Source organism: Mustela erminea, chromosome 12, assembly GCF_009829155.1.
Source record: "Mustela erminea isolate mMusErm1 chromosome 12, mMusErm1.Pri, whole genome shotgun sequence".
NCBI lineage: Eukaryota > Metazoa > Chordata > Mammalia > Carnivora > Mustelidae > Mustela > Mustela erminea.
In genome coordinates this window covers 20760599-20776355 of record NC_045625.1, presented here as the reverse complement: position 1 = coordinate 20776355, position 15757 = coordinate 20760599, and the positions used below count along the sequence as shown (strand labels likewise).

The 15757-nt window shown below is 41.5% G+C and overlaps 1 protein-coding gene across 1 annotated transcript in view; it reads left to right on the top strand.

Annotated features, from left to right (window-relative positions):
* The window catches only part of HSDL2 (hydroxysteroid dehydrogenase like 2), a 60643-nt gene that overhangs the window by 25179 nt on the left and 19707 nt on the right, over positions 1-15757 (top strand). The window contains exons 7-8 of the mRNA XM_032307788.1: positions 8826-9020; positions 12233-12304. Of these exons, the coding sequence (XP_032163679.1) occupies positions 8826-9020; positions 12233-12304 (267 nt within the window). The remainder of the gene's footprint in view (positions 1-8825; positions 9021-12232; positions 12305-15757) is intronic.

Sequence of the window (15757 nt, the reverse complement as noted above, 5' to 3'; positions counted from 1 at the left end):
TCATCCGTTCTCAACCTCCTCCGTCAACCTCCTCCTCTCCCACTTCAGTCGTTGATGCTGTTGGTAGATAGTGAAAGGAAGTTAGTTTGAAAGGGAGCTCTTCCAGATAACAAAGTCCTAACATAGTATTTTCCCTTTTTTGTACCTCTGTTATGTTACTTGTCATTTTCTATTCATTCATCTTCCAAACATTTTTATATGCCAGGCACAGTTTTCTGTACTATTTATTCATTGTGCATACACAGGTAATTTATTATGTGTCTAACCTGTGTACAGGGGATTAAGGGTACTAAGGTGAAGGGGATGCAGATCTTACCCTTCGAGTTTACTCTTTATTTATTTATTAATTAAAATATTTTATTTATTTATTTGCCAGAGATCACAAGTAGTAGGCAGAGAGGCAGGCAGAGAGGGGTGGGCAACCAAGCTGCCTGCTGAGCAGAGAGCCCTAGGTAGGGCTCAATCCCAGAACCCTGGGATCATGACCTGAGCTGAAGGCAGAGGCTTTCACCCCCTGAGCCACCCAGGCGCCCCTCGAGTTTACTCTTTAGAGTGGTTATCATCATCTGCATTTTGTCCTTCCCTCACCTCTGCTCCCCTAACCTTTAAGTCTTTGGTTCCTTGGGTAACAAAGTTAGAAAAAGCCTAGTCTGACTCTAAGAATTGTAGATTTTATTCATAAAATAGATAATTATTGGATAACTATTATGTGCCAAGCTGTGCTCTAGTAGTTTAAGATACATCAGAACAAAACAGACAAGAAGCTCTGTCCTTCTGGAACTTACAGTTTAATTGGGAGAGATACAGTAGACAGTTAACATAAGGAATAGTAAAGTCTCTAGAAGGTGATAATGCTATAGAAAAAAATAGAACAAAGTAAGGGGGATTGGGAATCTCTGGTACTGGAAGGGTAGATTATAATTTTGTTTTTTAAGGTTTATTTGAGAGAACACACAGCAAGCAGCAGGGAGGAGCAGAGGGAGAGGGAGAGAGAGAATCTTTTTTTATTTTTAAAGATTGATTGATTGACAGACAGAGGGAGGGGACAGGTAGAGGGAGAAGGAGAGTCAGGCTCCCCGCTGAGCAGAGAGCCTGATGTGGGGCTGGATCCCAGAACCCTGGAATGATGACCTGAGCTGAAGGTATTCCCTGAATGGATTGAGCCACCCAGGAACACTGGAGAGAGAGAATCTTTTTTTTTTTTTTTTTTTTTTTAAGATTTTATTTATTTACTTGAGAGAGAGACAGTGAGAGAGAGCATGAACGAGGAGAAGGTCAGAGAGAGAAGCAGACTCCCCATGGAACTGGGAGCCCGATGCGGGACTCCATCCCGGGACTCCAGGATCATGACCTGAGCCGAAGGCAGTCGTCCAACCAACTGAGCCACCCAGGCGTCCCGAGAGAGAGAATCTTAAGCAGACTCCCTGCTGAGCATGGAACTTGATCTCATGACCCTGATATCATGACCTGAGCTGAAATCCAGAGTCTTTGCTTAACCAACTGAGCCACCCAGTCACCCCTAGATTGCAATTTTGTTTTTTTTTTATTTTTTATTATATTTTAATTTTTAAAAAGATTTTATTTATTTATTTGGCAGACAGAGATCACAAATAGGCAGAGAGGCAGGCAGAGAGAGAGGAAGGGGAAGCAGTCTCCCTGATGAGCAGAGAGCCCGATGCGGGGCTTGATCCCAGGACCCCGGGATCACGACCCGAGCCAAAGGCAGAGGCCTTAACCCACTGAGCCACCCAGGTGCCCCTAGATTGCAATTTTATTTTATTTATTTATTTATTTTAAGATTTTATTTATTTATTTGACAGTAGATGGAGAGGCAGGCAGAGAGAGAGAGAGAGAGAAGCAGACTCCTTGCTGAGCAGAGAGCCCGACGCGGGACTCGATCCCAGGACCCTGAGATCATGACCTGAGCTGAAGGCAGCGGCTTAAACCACTGAGCCACCGCCCTAGATTGCAATTTTAAATAGAGTAGAAAGGTTTGGCCTTTTTGAGAAGATGAATTTTTTTTTTAAAGATTTTATTTATTTTATTTGACAGAGAGAGATCACACGTAGGCAGAGAGGCAGACAGAGAGAGAGGAGGAAGCAGGCTCCCTGCAGAGCAGAGAGCCCGATTCGGGGCTCGAACACAGGACCCTGGGATCATGACCCAAGCCGAAGGCAGAGACTTTAACCCACTGATCCACCCCGGTGCCCCGAGAAGATGACTTTTGAGCATAGACTTGAAGGGGGTGCTGGAGTTACCCTTGGTGCTGTGTTAGTCATAGGGAATCTGAGGGAAGCATTGAAGGCCCAGGAAATGGCCAAGGGAAAGAGGTGAGCATGCTTGGCATGATCAAAGAGCAGGGAGAAGACCAATGTGGCTGGACTTAGGGGAGAAGAGTAGGAAATGAGATGATGCCCATAAGGAAATGGGGAGCAGATGTTGTAGGTTCTTGCCAAAACTTGGGTTTTTATTCAGAATGAAATGGGGAGCTTTTGCAGGGTTTTGTTTCCATTTGTTTTAAATATTTTATTTATTTAGAAAGTGTGCACACCTATGCAGGAGCGGGTAGGGGCAGAAGTAGAGGGAAGAGAGAATCTCAAGAAAATTCCACGCACAGCACAGAGCTGATATGGGGCTGGATATCACAATCCTGAGATCAATACCTGAGCCAAAATTAAGAATTGGATACTTAGGTGCGCCTAGGAGGCTCAGTTGTTAAGCATCTGCCTTCCGCTGGGGTCACTGGGATGGAGCCCTGCATCTGGCTCCCTGCTCAATGGGAAGCCTGCTTTTCCCTCTCCCATTCCCCCTGCTTGTGTTCCCTCTCTCACTATGTCTCTGTCTGTCAAATAAATTTAAAAATCTTAAAAGAAATAAAGAATTGAGTACCTAACCAACGGAGTCATCCAGGCACCCCTTTGACAAGGTTTTCAGAAGTGGAGGGACATGATGGTACTTTATTTAAAGGATCTGCCTGGATGCTCTTAAGAATAGGTTATTTGGTGGGGCGCCTGGGTGGCTCAGTGGGTTAAGCCGCTGCCTTCGGCTCAGGTCATGATCTCAGGGTCCTGGGATCGAGTCCCGCATCGGGCTCTCTGCTCAGCAGGGAGCCTGCTTCCTTCTCTCTCTCTCTCTCTCTCTGCCTGCCTCTCAGTGTACTTGTAATTTCTCTCTGTCAAATAAATAAATAAAATCTTTAAAAAAAAAAAAGAATAGGTTATTTGGGGGCGGGGGGGGATGCGTCGGGGACGGGTCCCTGACTTACTCAGTAGAGCACAAGACTCTCTTAATTTAATTTCAGGTGCTTTGAGTTCAAGACCCATCTTAGATGTGGAGCCTACTTAAAAAAAAAAGATTTGGGGTGCCTGGGTGGCTCAGTGGATTAAAGCCTCTGCCTTCGGCTCAGGTCATGATCTCAGGGTCCTGGGATCGAGCCCTGCATCGGGCTCTCTGATCAGCAAGGAGCCTGCTTCCCCCTTTCTCTCTGCCTGCCTCTCTGCCTACTTATGATCTCTCTCTCTCTGTCAAATAAATAAATGAAATCTTAAAGATTTGTGGGTTTTGTTTTTTTTTTTAAACCCTTTTGTTGGGGTCTGACTTTCAGTAGACCCCAGCGGGGAGCTGCTCTGCTATGTTTGAAACTCCCTGATCCCAGAAATCAGGTAGTCTAGGAACTGTTGAGCACCAGGTTCCCTAGGAAGGTGTGGGTGAGGGGGCAGACTCTCTCTTTGGCCACACCTGTTTCCCCCAGGAGGAGAGACTCTCCGCACTGGACCTTGGTTCCCACTAGGTTGGGGAGGAAGGGGCCGGTATAAATTCTTGAGGGTCAAAGGGAGAAACAGGAAATTGATGAGGTTGGAGACTGTTGGAGTTACCTAGACAGTACATCTTGGTAGCTGTGTCCGGAGTGATAGCAGTAAAAGCAGTGGAGAGTGGCCAGATTCTGCCGTATTTTGAAGGTGGAACCAATAAATAGGGAAAGCTGCAGAGGGGGCAGGCTAGGGAGCAGGGTTAGGAATTCATTTGGGGGCATTATTGTGTTTGTGCATCCAAGTAGATACGGTCAGTAGACAGTTGTATTTGCAAGTGTGGGTGTCAGGAGGGAGGTCCAGGCTGGAGATAGAAATTTGTGGGTCATTAACACGTAAATGGTATATAGGAAGAGAAAGGACCATTAGCCATTATGACATTCAGAGATTGGGAAGAAGAAGAAATACTAATTGGGAGAAGAAGCAGAACTATATAGCAGAGTAAGGTAGGAAGAAAATTGGGAGTATGATATCCTGAAAGCCACTTGAAGAACATGTTTCAGGGAAGAAGGGGAGTGATTCATTGTGTCACATGTTGCTGGTAGTTCTTATGAAATGGGGACCCTGGATTTAGTAGTCTCTACATCTCCTTCATGTTACTTACAACATTTGTAATTGAACTAATGATTTTACAACTTGATTAATGTCTTTCTTGCTGGAATGAAAGTTTCTTAAAGGTAGAAATAGTATCTGCTTTGTTAATTTTATTGTAGTCCTTATAGACATTCAGTAAATATTTGATGAATTAATGAATGCACAGTATGATTACCTTCTGCCTAGTTCCAGAATAAACATTCTGAACAGAACATTGCATGACCATGAAGGGGGAGGAACCACCAGGATTGACGAGAGAAGTCGGTTCACTTCCATCATCTTTGCTGTAGCTTTGAGATGTTCATTTTAGAAGTTTTACTAGACATCTTGGAACCATTGGTATTATTTGGAGCCTAGACTTGATGGCACAGTAAACTGAATTTAACAGTCCTGTTCCTTGTAATACATGACATGATGAATTATGTACAGGATACTTTTGAAAGAGATCAGGAGGATTGTGTAGTTCTGGTTAGAGGTCAGAAAAGGAGGCTTTCTAATAAAAATTAACAATTCCAGTAGGATCTCAAGGGGATTTGGGAATTAGCAAGAAGAAGAATTGGACAAGACATTCCTGGCAGAGGGAACAACAAAGACTATGGTATAGGAAAAATTACCGTGTGTTTGGTGGAACTCTCAAGGAATTTGATAATGGTGTTTATATGATAAATTATGGGCTTTTTATTTCCTACTGAACTTGAAGAATTGGGTGGAATGTTGGGTAGGTGTGAAGTTGTGGGGATGACTAAGCCCTAGATCTTGACTGCCAAGTTTAGGAGCTTGAATTTTAACTGGTATTCAGTACAGAGCCCCTTCAGAATTTTAGAAGCAGGAGAGCAGAGGGAAAATAGGAACAGTGGAGTGATAGGGTTGCTGATGAGGTTTAAGAAGTTTAATTTGGCATCTGAATGTAGGATGACTTGTGAGATCATGGAAAGAGAGGCAGGAGCGCTTGCTAGGATACTGCATTATTCATGACTAAGGCAAAATGGATTTCAGAGTGTGCTCAGGCTCCTGACTGTTTGTGAGGCTTCTATTTAAAAAAAACATGTTTTTTCATCCTAGACTGTATAGAGAAGTTCTTCATTCTTGCTGAAACCAGAAGTAATCTCCCACCTGACAGGTGCTAAGGAGGTGAGACAGGCTTTCTTTCCAGAGGAGGAGTCAAAGGCAATGCTGATGTTTTAAGTCTGATATGTACTCTATATGTTTATGTGAAAGGACATCTGTGTTTTTGTTTTTGTTTTTAAGATTTTACTTATTTGAGAAGAGAGAGAGAGCATGGGGAGGGGGCAGAGGAGGAGGGAGAAACAGACTCCCCACTGAGCAGGGAGCCTGGCATAGGGGGGCTCCATCCCAGGATTCTGAGATCATGACCTGAGCTGAAGGCAGATGCTTAACCAACTAAGCCACCCCTCTTAGGTTGATTTTAAGGCTCTTCTTACTATGTGTTTTGTGCAGCCTGCAATCAGGAGAATCAGTTGGAAGCTATTAGATAATTCTCCATTTTTTCCTTATGAATGCTTAAGTTTTAGGGTCACCTTTAGGATTCTTGTGATCCAAGGCAAATCAGGTTTCGTTAAAATTTTTGCATTTTTTCTTCTTCAGAAATCAGTGAGTTTTCATTTGATGTATTCTATTGTGAACCTGCTGCTTTTTTTTTTTAAAGGTTTTATTTATTTATTTGACACAGAGAGAGAGAGAGACAGACAGAGATCACAAGTAGGCAGAGAGGCAGGCAGAGGCAGAGAGAGAAGCAGGCTCCCCGCTGAGCAAGGAGCCCGATGCGGGGCTCGATCCCAGGACCCTGATCATGACCTGAGCTGAAGGCAGTGGCTTAACCCACTGTGCCACCCAGGCGCCCCGAACCTGCTTCTTTTGTTGTCAGTTTTATACCCTATTAGGGTAGCCTATGACATTGCAAAACCGTTGTTGAAAATAACTCTGACTTAGTTCCTGCTTTTGAGCATCTTTGCCTTCTTTGTATCTTCGGTAGAAAGATTAATGAAGTAAAGATAGGTTGTTTGGGGAAATCGCTCTTTGTCCTTAGGTTGTATGTATGTGTCTATACATAGGAACACACACAGCACATGTACACATCCATGACATATTCTTAATTTGGAGTTTCTAAAAATTCTTTTACCGTTCATATAGTCTATATGAGACTAAAGTGTGTGCATACGCGTATAGTTTTAAGATGCACTGTATTGAAATTTTTTTTAAAGCTTATTTTGAGTAATCTCTGTACCCAGTGTGGGGCTCAAACTCATGACCTGGAGATCAAGAGTCTCATGCCTTCCTGATTGAGCCATCCAGGCATCCCTATAATGAAATATTTTTAGAAAAATTCTATAGTTGGGGTGCCTGGGTGGCTCAGTCGGTTAAGTGTCTGGCTTGGGTCCTAATGGTCCTGAGATCAGGCCCTGTGTTGGGCTCTGCACTGGGCATGGAGCTTGCTTCACATTATCTCTGTCCCTCTCCCTTGGCCCCTCCCCCTCACCTCTTGCATGCAGGCATTCTCTCAAAGAGTAAAAGAAAAATTCTATAGTTTATGGGAGTGAGATAACTGAACTCTTAAGAATGTTGGTTACCAAAGTATGATCCTTTAGTTTCATTAAGATCCTGGCTCTGAAGTCAAGCTGTGTTTGAATGCTAGCTCCTGTAACCTTGGACAAGTTATTTAACCCCTTTGTGCATTGAGTGTTCTCTTCTATAAAATGGAATAATAGCAGTACCTACCTCATAGAATTCATTCAGATAACTTATGTAGAGTATGTAGCAGCATGCCCAGCATAGGACACACTTGATAAATATTAGCTGCCCTTTTTAATTTAATTTAATTTATTTTTTTTCAAGTTTTATTTCTTTATTTGACAGATAGAGATCACAGATAGGCAGAGAGGCAGGCAGAGAGAAGAGAGAGAGAGGAGGAGGAAACAGGCTCCCCGCTGAGCAGAGAGCCTGATGCGGGGCTCTATCCCAGGACCCTGGGATCATGACCCGAGCCGAAGGCAGAGGCTTTAACCCACTGAGCCACCCAGATGCCCCTTATTTATTTTTTATTTTTTTTTAAAGATTCTGTTTATTTATTTGAGAGAGAATGAGAGAGAGCCAGCATGAGAGGGGGAAGGTCAGAGGGAGAAACAGACTCCCTGTTGAGCAGGGAGCTGTATGCGGGACTCAGTCATGGGAATTCAGGATCCTGACCTGAACTGAAGGCAGTTGCTCAACAAACTGAGCCGCTCAGGTGCCCAGCTGCCATTTTTTATTAATAAGGTATCACATCAAGAGCAAAACCAGATCTCTTGAACTATTGGTTAAGCAAAAATTTTCTTCATGGTAAAGGAACTATATTTATAAGGTAGGGATATATTTTCTGACTCAGTGCTTTCAGGAAATTGCCCAAGTTAATTGTGCTGCCTTTGAAGTAGGGTTTTATGCTAGAATGTCTTCACCATGAAGGTAGGAGCTTTTATCTGTTTTTGTCCCCAATCCCTACAGTCATGCCTGACTTAGAGTAAGTAGTGAATCACTATATGTTGAATGAATGAAAAGGGGTTATTGGCTCTCAAAAGCTATAAAGTTTTCATCTTGTGGACTGAATTATGTAAATTATTCCAATATGTAATGATTTAAAATGATGGTTAACAGTGGTATGGAGAGAACTTTAAATTACTAGAGATTGAAACCTAAAACTTTTTCATTGTTTGAAATGTAAGCTAAAATATATGTAAGTAAATTGAGATAAGTTACTGTTCGCAATTTTGACAATGTCTAATTAATAGTGTACAATGAATGGTAGAGTTTCAAATTACTTCATAAAATAACATAGAATTTAAAAATCACATGCACCTAAAACAAGGGTGCCAGGGTGGCTCAGTTGGTGAAGCATCTGCCTTTGGCTCAGGTCATGATCCTGGGGTCCTGGGGCTCCTTGCTCAGTGGGGAATCTGCTTCTCCCTCTCCCTCTGCCCCTGTATTCTAATAGAGGGGTAAGACAATAAATTTAGGGAATGAGGTCCATATTTAGAGATAAACTGAGGCTCCATAGAGGTTAATAAGCGCCTTGCCAAAAAGCAACATAGTTGGCATAAAAAGCCCACTAACCTTACTGCTCAGTGCTTTTTCTGTTACATCTTTCTGGCTTTCCTTGAAGAATCATATGCAAATTCTTGAGCATTCTAAATCAGAAGCCTAATTGAATTTTGCTGTGAGTCTCACAAAGGACTTCTATTTTATGAGGCAGTGTTGTGTAGAGTAAGGATTGTGTGTTCCACCCAGTTATGTCAACAGAACATTTGCCAAATCCCTGAAGCTCTCCGGTTCTTGTTCTCATCACCTGTGAAATAAAAAGATCAGCTGCCTTGTTTGTTGCTTCCACAGTCTTACTTCATTTTCAGGTCTATGTGTGTGTTCTCTCCGCAGCCATCCACACCGCTGCTATGGACATGCTGGGAGGATCTGGTATTGAAAGCCAGTGTAGAAAAGTTGATATCATTGCAGATGCTGCCTATTCAATTTTTAAAAAGCCAAAGAGTTTTACTGGAAACTTTCTTGTTGATGAAAATATCTTAAGAGAAGAAGGAATAAGTAATTTTGACATCTATGCAATTAAACCAGGTAATGCTTCCAGTTTTTAAAAGTTTTTAAAAGTAGTTATGCATTTTTCTACATTTCCTGCAAAGAACACACACATGTTTTGTGGGCATGTTTGTGTAATCATAAAGCTAATATCTTCTTTTAAAACCTATCCCGATGAAGGGGAAGACCATACCAACACAGCTTCAGAAAGAGAGAAAGGAAAAATTGAAGTGAATTGAGGTCTTTTTAAGTGACATACAGATACAGAAGGCATATCAGCCATTTCCAAATCTTGAAACTAAAAATGAAAATTGGGTTTTGTTTTTGTTTTTTTTGTTTGTTTGTTTGTTTTTTGGTTTGGCTTTTAAAAAGATTTTGCTTATTTATTTGACAGAGAGACTCAGCGAGAGAGGGAACACAGCAGGGAGAGTGGGCGAGGGAGAAGCGGGTTTCCCGTGGAGCAGGAGGGATCCCGATGCGGGGCCGGATCCCAGGATCCTGGGATCATGACCTAAGACAGATGCTTAATGACTGAGCCACCAGGTGCATCTGAGAGTTGGTTTGTAAAGTTGATCTTAAGGGGCACCTGAGTGGCTCGTGAGCAGCTGAGCTAGAATCAGAACCTGGCTCGTCTTCTCCCAAACTCCATGCTTTTAATCCTTAGACAACACTGCTTCCCTCACAGGACTGCTATGAAGGTTAAATAGATCGTGTATATAAAACTGCGCTGGGGATGCCTGAGTGGCTCAGTTGGTTAAGTGTCTGCCTTCAGCTTAGGTCATGATCCCAGGGTCCTAGGATCAAGCCCCGCATCGGGGTCCTTTCTCTGTAGGGAGCCTGCTTCTCCCTCTCCCTCTGCTGCTCCTCATTGCTTGTCCTCTCTCTCTGTGTCAAGTAAATAAAATCTTTATAAAAAACTAATAATAAAGTTGATCTTAAAATCAGAGTAAAGACTTTATTCAAAGATTAGGTTATATAGGAGTACATCTCTATGAAAACTTTCTAGGAATATGGACTCTTTCCAAATGTTTCTCTCTTAAGTGCAGTCTCTTAGAGCAGCTAGCTTACTGCTGGATGGTGAAAACAAGAGAACACAGTCTGCCCTTTGCCAAGAGTGTGATTCGAGAAGTTCTCAGAAGGCCACCTTGTTCAGAAATCATTTTTCCTCTCTAAAGTTGCAGGTCACGGTGGTGATGATCAGGCATTCTTACTGTTTGTGTAAAACATAATCTATATTAAATAATAGACAGTATAGGGGCGCCTGGGTGGCTCAGTGGGTTAAGCCTCTGCCTTCAGCTCAGGTCATGATCTCAGGCTCCTGGGATCAAGACCCACATCAGGCTCTCTGCTCAGCAGGGAGCCTGCTTCCCTCTCTCTCTCTGCCTGCCTCTCTGCCTACTTGTGTTCTCTCTCTGTCAAATAAATAAATAAAATCTTTAAAATAAATAAATAAAATGATGAAAAACAATAGACCATACAGCCATAAGCAGGAGTTCTCTTTATTGGTGCAGAAGTGTATTCTAAATACATTCATTAGGTTGCACTTGCACATGTTTATATTTGCGTCATCCCTGTCTGTCTCTTCAGTTGGAACTGAATGAAATAGCTCTTTACAGTTTTACAGAATAGTTTTTTTTTTTAAGATTTTATTTATTTATTTGCCAGAGAGAGCGTGGGTGCACAAGCAGGGAGAGCTGCAGCCAGAGGGAGAAGCCAGGAGCCCGGTGGTGGGACTCTGTCCCAGGACCCTGGGATCGTGACCTGAGCCGAAGGAGACACTTAGCCCCCTGAGCCACTCAGGCATCCCCAGCGCAGTTTTATTTACATGATCTATTTAACTTACACAGCAGTCCTGTGAGGGAAGCAGTGTTGTTTAGGGATTAAGAGCATGGAGTTTGGGAGAAGACGAGCCAGGTTCTGACTCCAGCCCAGCTGCTCAAGAGCTGTGTAACTTCAGGCATGTCACCCACTTTCCCTGAGCTTCACTTTCTTTATTTTTTTTCAAAGATTTTATTTATTTATTTGAGAGAGAGAGAGAGGGAATGAAAGAGAGAGCATGAGAGGGGGGAAGTCAGAGGGAGAAACAGACTCCCTGCCGAGCGGGGAGCCGGATATAGGACTCGATCCCCAGGACGTCAGGATCATGACCTGAGCTGAAGGCAGTTGCTAACCAACTGAGCTACCCAGGCACCCCTTCATTTTCCTTACTGGTAAAATTAAGGAAACAATAGCTTCCATACAGGAATTTTGTAAGAACGAAATGCAATAATGTGTGTAATGTGCTTGGCACGGTGCCCAGCATAGGACACAGTTGCATTAGTCAGTAGTTAATATTTACAGTAGAAAAACAGGCTCACAGAGATTAGTCTTTGTGAAAGAGCAGTCAGCTAATAAGTGGCAGAACCTGAACCAGATCCAGATCTTCTGGGTCCTGGGCAGTGTAATTATCAGTTTAGGTTTTAAAGACACAGAGTCATTGTGTACAAAATCTTGAATTTGATTTAAGATTAAAAATCCCCCTCCCCCCAAAAAAATCCTGTTAAGTGCTGAGAACATAAGATGAATAGGTACTTTGATAAGTGGGTATAATAAAGACCATTGCAGGGGCGCCTGGGTGGCTCAGTGGGTTAAAGCCTCTGCCTTCGGCTCAGGTCATGGTCCCAGGGTCCTGGGATCGGGCTCTCTGCTCAGCAGGGAGCCTGCTTCCTCCTCTCTCTCTGCCTGCCTCTCTGCCTGCTTGTGATCTCTGTCTGTCAAATAAATAAATAAAATCTTTAAAATAAATAAATAAATAAATACCAATGCATTCCTGACCTCCAGTTTTTTTAATCTTCTGAGAGGGAGAGATAGAGATGGGAAACGTGTCCTTTTTAATGAGGAATCCCCTTCTCTCAGGAGGCCAGGTAAGAAATGAGTCCTGAGCACTTTGGAGGGATGTAGGACAGGTTTGTGTGGATAGATGAGGGGGTAAGACCTCCTGAGAGAGAAGGTGAGAGCTTAACATAACAGGTGGCTCTTTGTTTGGATCTTAGAGATGAAATTTGCCATAGAAGAGGAGGATAGCTTGATGAGAAAAGTATTTTAGCCTTGTGAAAGTCAAGTAGTCGGACAGCTCTCATGGGAATCTTTTCCATTGCACTAGAATGACCACTACAATAAAAACAGATAGAATGTTCGTTAAACAGGTGTTAAAATCTTAATGTATTGATGTTGCCATAGTAACCTGAGTATTTTCGGGGTCAATTTTCCAGGCCATCCTTTGTTACCAGATTTCTTCTTAGATGAACACCCAGATACAATTGTCAAGAAAGTGGAATCACGTGGTAAGATGTAGACCATATTTTGTGTAGGAAAATAAAGATGCTAACTATGTATTTCTTTCAGAATATAAAATTGGACATTTCTGCCTTATGCTTTTAAAACATTTTGTAATTTAAACTAGACAAGTAGTATGTGGGCTTAATTAATTCAAGCAAGGAAGGTTGTCTTTTCCTTCTCCCAGTAAGAAGGTCTCAATATATTCTTTTCATTTGATTTTTTAAAAAACTCTAAAAAGAAAACACCCTTTTTAAGGTTTTATTTCTTTTCCTTGGCACTGTCTTTATGTATTTCGTGTTCATGTATTATTTCATTTTGAGGAAAAATGTGTCACATCAAAGTACACCTAACACCATTCTCAGAGTTTGTGCTGTGTGAGTACCTCAGGGGAGAAATTAACTTCAAAGGGGCTTTTGGTTTTACTTTATTTTGTTTTTATAATTGGTCCAGAGTTTAGTCTTTGTGTTTGACGTCATGCCACTAGCTTACTGAAAGATGTCAGAAGAAACATTCTTTAACAAATACCATTGAGAAGAATCTTTCATGCTTTATTAACAAGAATAGTTGTGTTTCTCCTGGGCCCTTACTTTATTTTTATCTTCTAGACACTGCGAATCTCCTAAGCGATCACAGATTCTTTACATGGCTGCTAGAAAACTTAAGAACAGATTTCCTCTATACCTTCGTACAGATTTATAGAACCTTACACTGCAGTGTTTTTAGCGCCAACCTTTTTTCTGGCTTACTCTTTTCTATATTTTTTCTTTGTTCAAATTTTTGTTGATATTTAGGAAATTACTTAATAAAAATGCTGGCTTTCTTTTATATCATAAAAAACTTGAAAAATATACAGCTTATCAAAGTCTGAAAGAGTTTAGTCCTCAGGTTAGGCAAGAGGAAAATCCTGATTTTTTACTCATCACTTTGACATTGGAAATGAGCTCATTGAAATTCCAAATTTAAATTAACAAAAGCCACTTATTGATCATGTATATCCATTTTGTTTTTCAAAAATTATTTTTTGGGCACTACTGTGTTTCAAATACTGTGTTAAGTCCTTTGCATTCATTGTCCCATTTAACACTCGTGAGCCTACAAGGCAAGTATTATTATCTTCATTTTAGATCTGAGATCATGCAGGTGGCAGAACCAGGATTTAAATTCGTAGTTCTCTGATTGCAAGGCCTGTAACCTTAACCAGTAGATTTAAATTCCTTGTCTAAGTCTTTAATATGTAAAGTCCTTTTAAATTAGCATATTTCTTCCCTCAGTGATCTAATTTATTAGCTATGAGGAGTTGCCATCTCATGAACTAAGTGTGTAGTTGCTATGATCAGCCCATTCTCTCCCTTGGGTCATAATGACATAGGGAACAGAATCATAATCAGAAGGTTGTTTCAGGACTGGAATCAGAACAAGAGAGGTTAGATAAGTAAAATGTAAGATAGATGTTTATTAGCATCAGCTTTCAGTAGGAGTGATTTTGCCTGTGGGATCAGAGTATGTCAAGTGCATTGACTACAGTCCATACACCCATCTCCACACGAGGGATGCTCTCATCCTTGAGGTCGCAGTACTCCCATTCCTTCTGCTAAAGCTTCTCTTCCCCATATGATGCTGGAGAGAGCATTTGCTGCTGTGGCTCTCTTTTCCCTCTTCCTCACTCATGCAATTCTATTCAATATTTCCTGTAGATATATTAATGTATTTATATAGGTAATGGTCCAGTATACCTGGCCTGGGACCTAACATCTCTTTCAGGTGATTAGTCCATATGCACATCCACTATATGTTGACTTCACACTTTCTCTCTGAGGTCCCTGTGTAATCCCTCATTTCTCAAGTGAGAAGAGCTCACCTTTCTATTTGCTAATCCTGTTTGTACCTTTTCTGGTTATTTGTGCTGTGTATATTTGTTTTATATATTGTGTTTGTAACTATGAAGTATAAACTATGCACATAATTTTTAATTTGTGTTTTTCTCATATTAAAAATAGTACTGTCATGTCTTCATTGATTTCCCCTCCTCCTGCCACCCTAGTGCAACACAGGGAGCCCACAGAGTCTTGTTAGTTGGGTCAGTTTATTTTTGTTTTTGTTTTACTTTAGTTTTAATTTTAATTGCTTCTGTTCCTCTTCTCCAATTGTTCTGGATTCTCCCCAGAAACACTTATTCTTTGCCTGGCTGTCTTTTTACTTTACCCTGTCGTTACCACCATCTTTTAATATTTCTATCTTACTGTTCTTTCCTTCTGCATTCTGGGAGACCTTTTCAAGGTTGAACTCTGTATTACTGCTAAGACTTTTGACAGGGTGCTTGGCTGGCTCAGTCGGTAGACCGCATGCATGACTGTTGATCCTTGGGGTTGTGAATTGAAGCCCTGTGCTGGGCTTGGAGCCTACATTACAAAAAGACTTTGGACACTTTCATCTTTTCATATGGCTATACTTAAAATAATGTTTATTTTAATTTTGGTGTTGTACTTTTTGTTTCTCATGTTCCCTATTTCCTTTTTCATTTTATTCTGTTGTCTTTTCATCCTGGCCCGTTATATATGACTCTATGCCCCTGTTTCATAGAGTTTTCATATGGAGGAATCCTTATGGGATTAATAATCCTAGTAAATAATAATAGTAATTAGTAATAAATAACTGTAAATAAGCATAGTAAATTATTTTTAGAGATAGATTCTTTTTTCTTCAGGATAATTTTCCTTTACCTTATGGTACATTGTTTTTCATAGACATCAGGTTATTTTTTCCCCCTGTTAATTCATCTTCATATTAGGAGTGATCGCTAGAGCTAGTAGAGCCCGGTGACAGAGATACATAGATTGCTTTTGGCTCCACTCCCTGTTCAGCTGGTGGAATTCCTTTCTCAAAGCTGTAGCTTCTCTTGTGGTACCTGTTAGGCCTGTAGCTGGTGCCAGTGTGCAAGACTGACACAAGACCTTCTTCTGCTTCCTACTGTCCCCTGCATTCCCTGCTTTCAGGGCTCTTCCTCTCCCCACTTTCACCAGTAATGCTTTGAGGCCTTACTTTTCAGGATGAACCACTACCAAAGCTCCCTCTACTGTCTGCTCTTCCAATATTTGGGAACTACAGTCTTTGAAATTGGATTTGAAAGATGGAGGCATTCTTAAAAGATGGCATTATATAATAGAGGGACAGATCCTAATCTTCTACCTGGCACAAGCCCAGAGTCTGGTCCCATGTTTTAAAAATGTAAAACCTGTCTTCCTTGTTTAGGTGAGCAGGACCATTCTTTCTCTGAGATCTTCCATGAAGCAAAGTATAGGCAGTCCTGTGTTCTTAGGCTGACTCTGTCAACCTTAGAGTTACTGAACATTTCTTCCTAGGTTCTGACAGTAGATTGTGAGTCTAGGTGATGTTTAGTGTCTTGTTCACATGTTTATACTTAAGTTGTGAAGTCAGGAGAATCTGTGACGGGGCTGCTA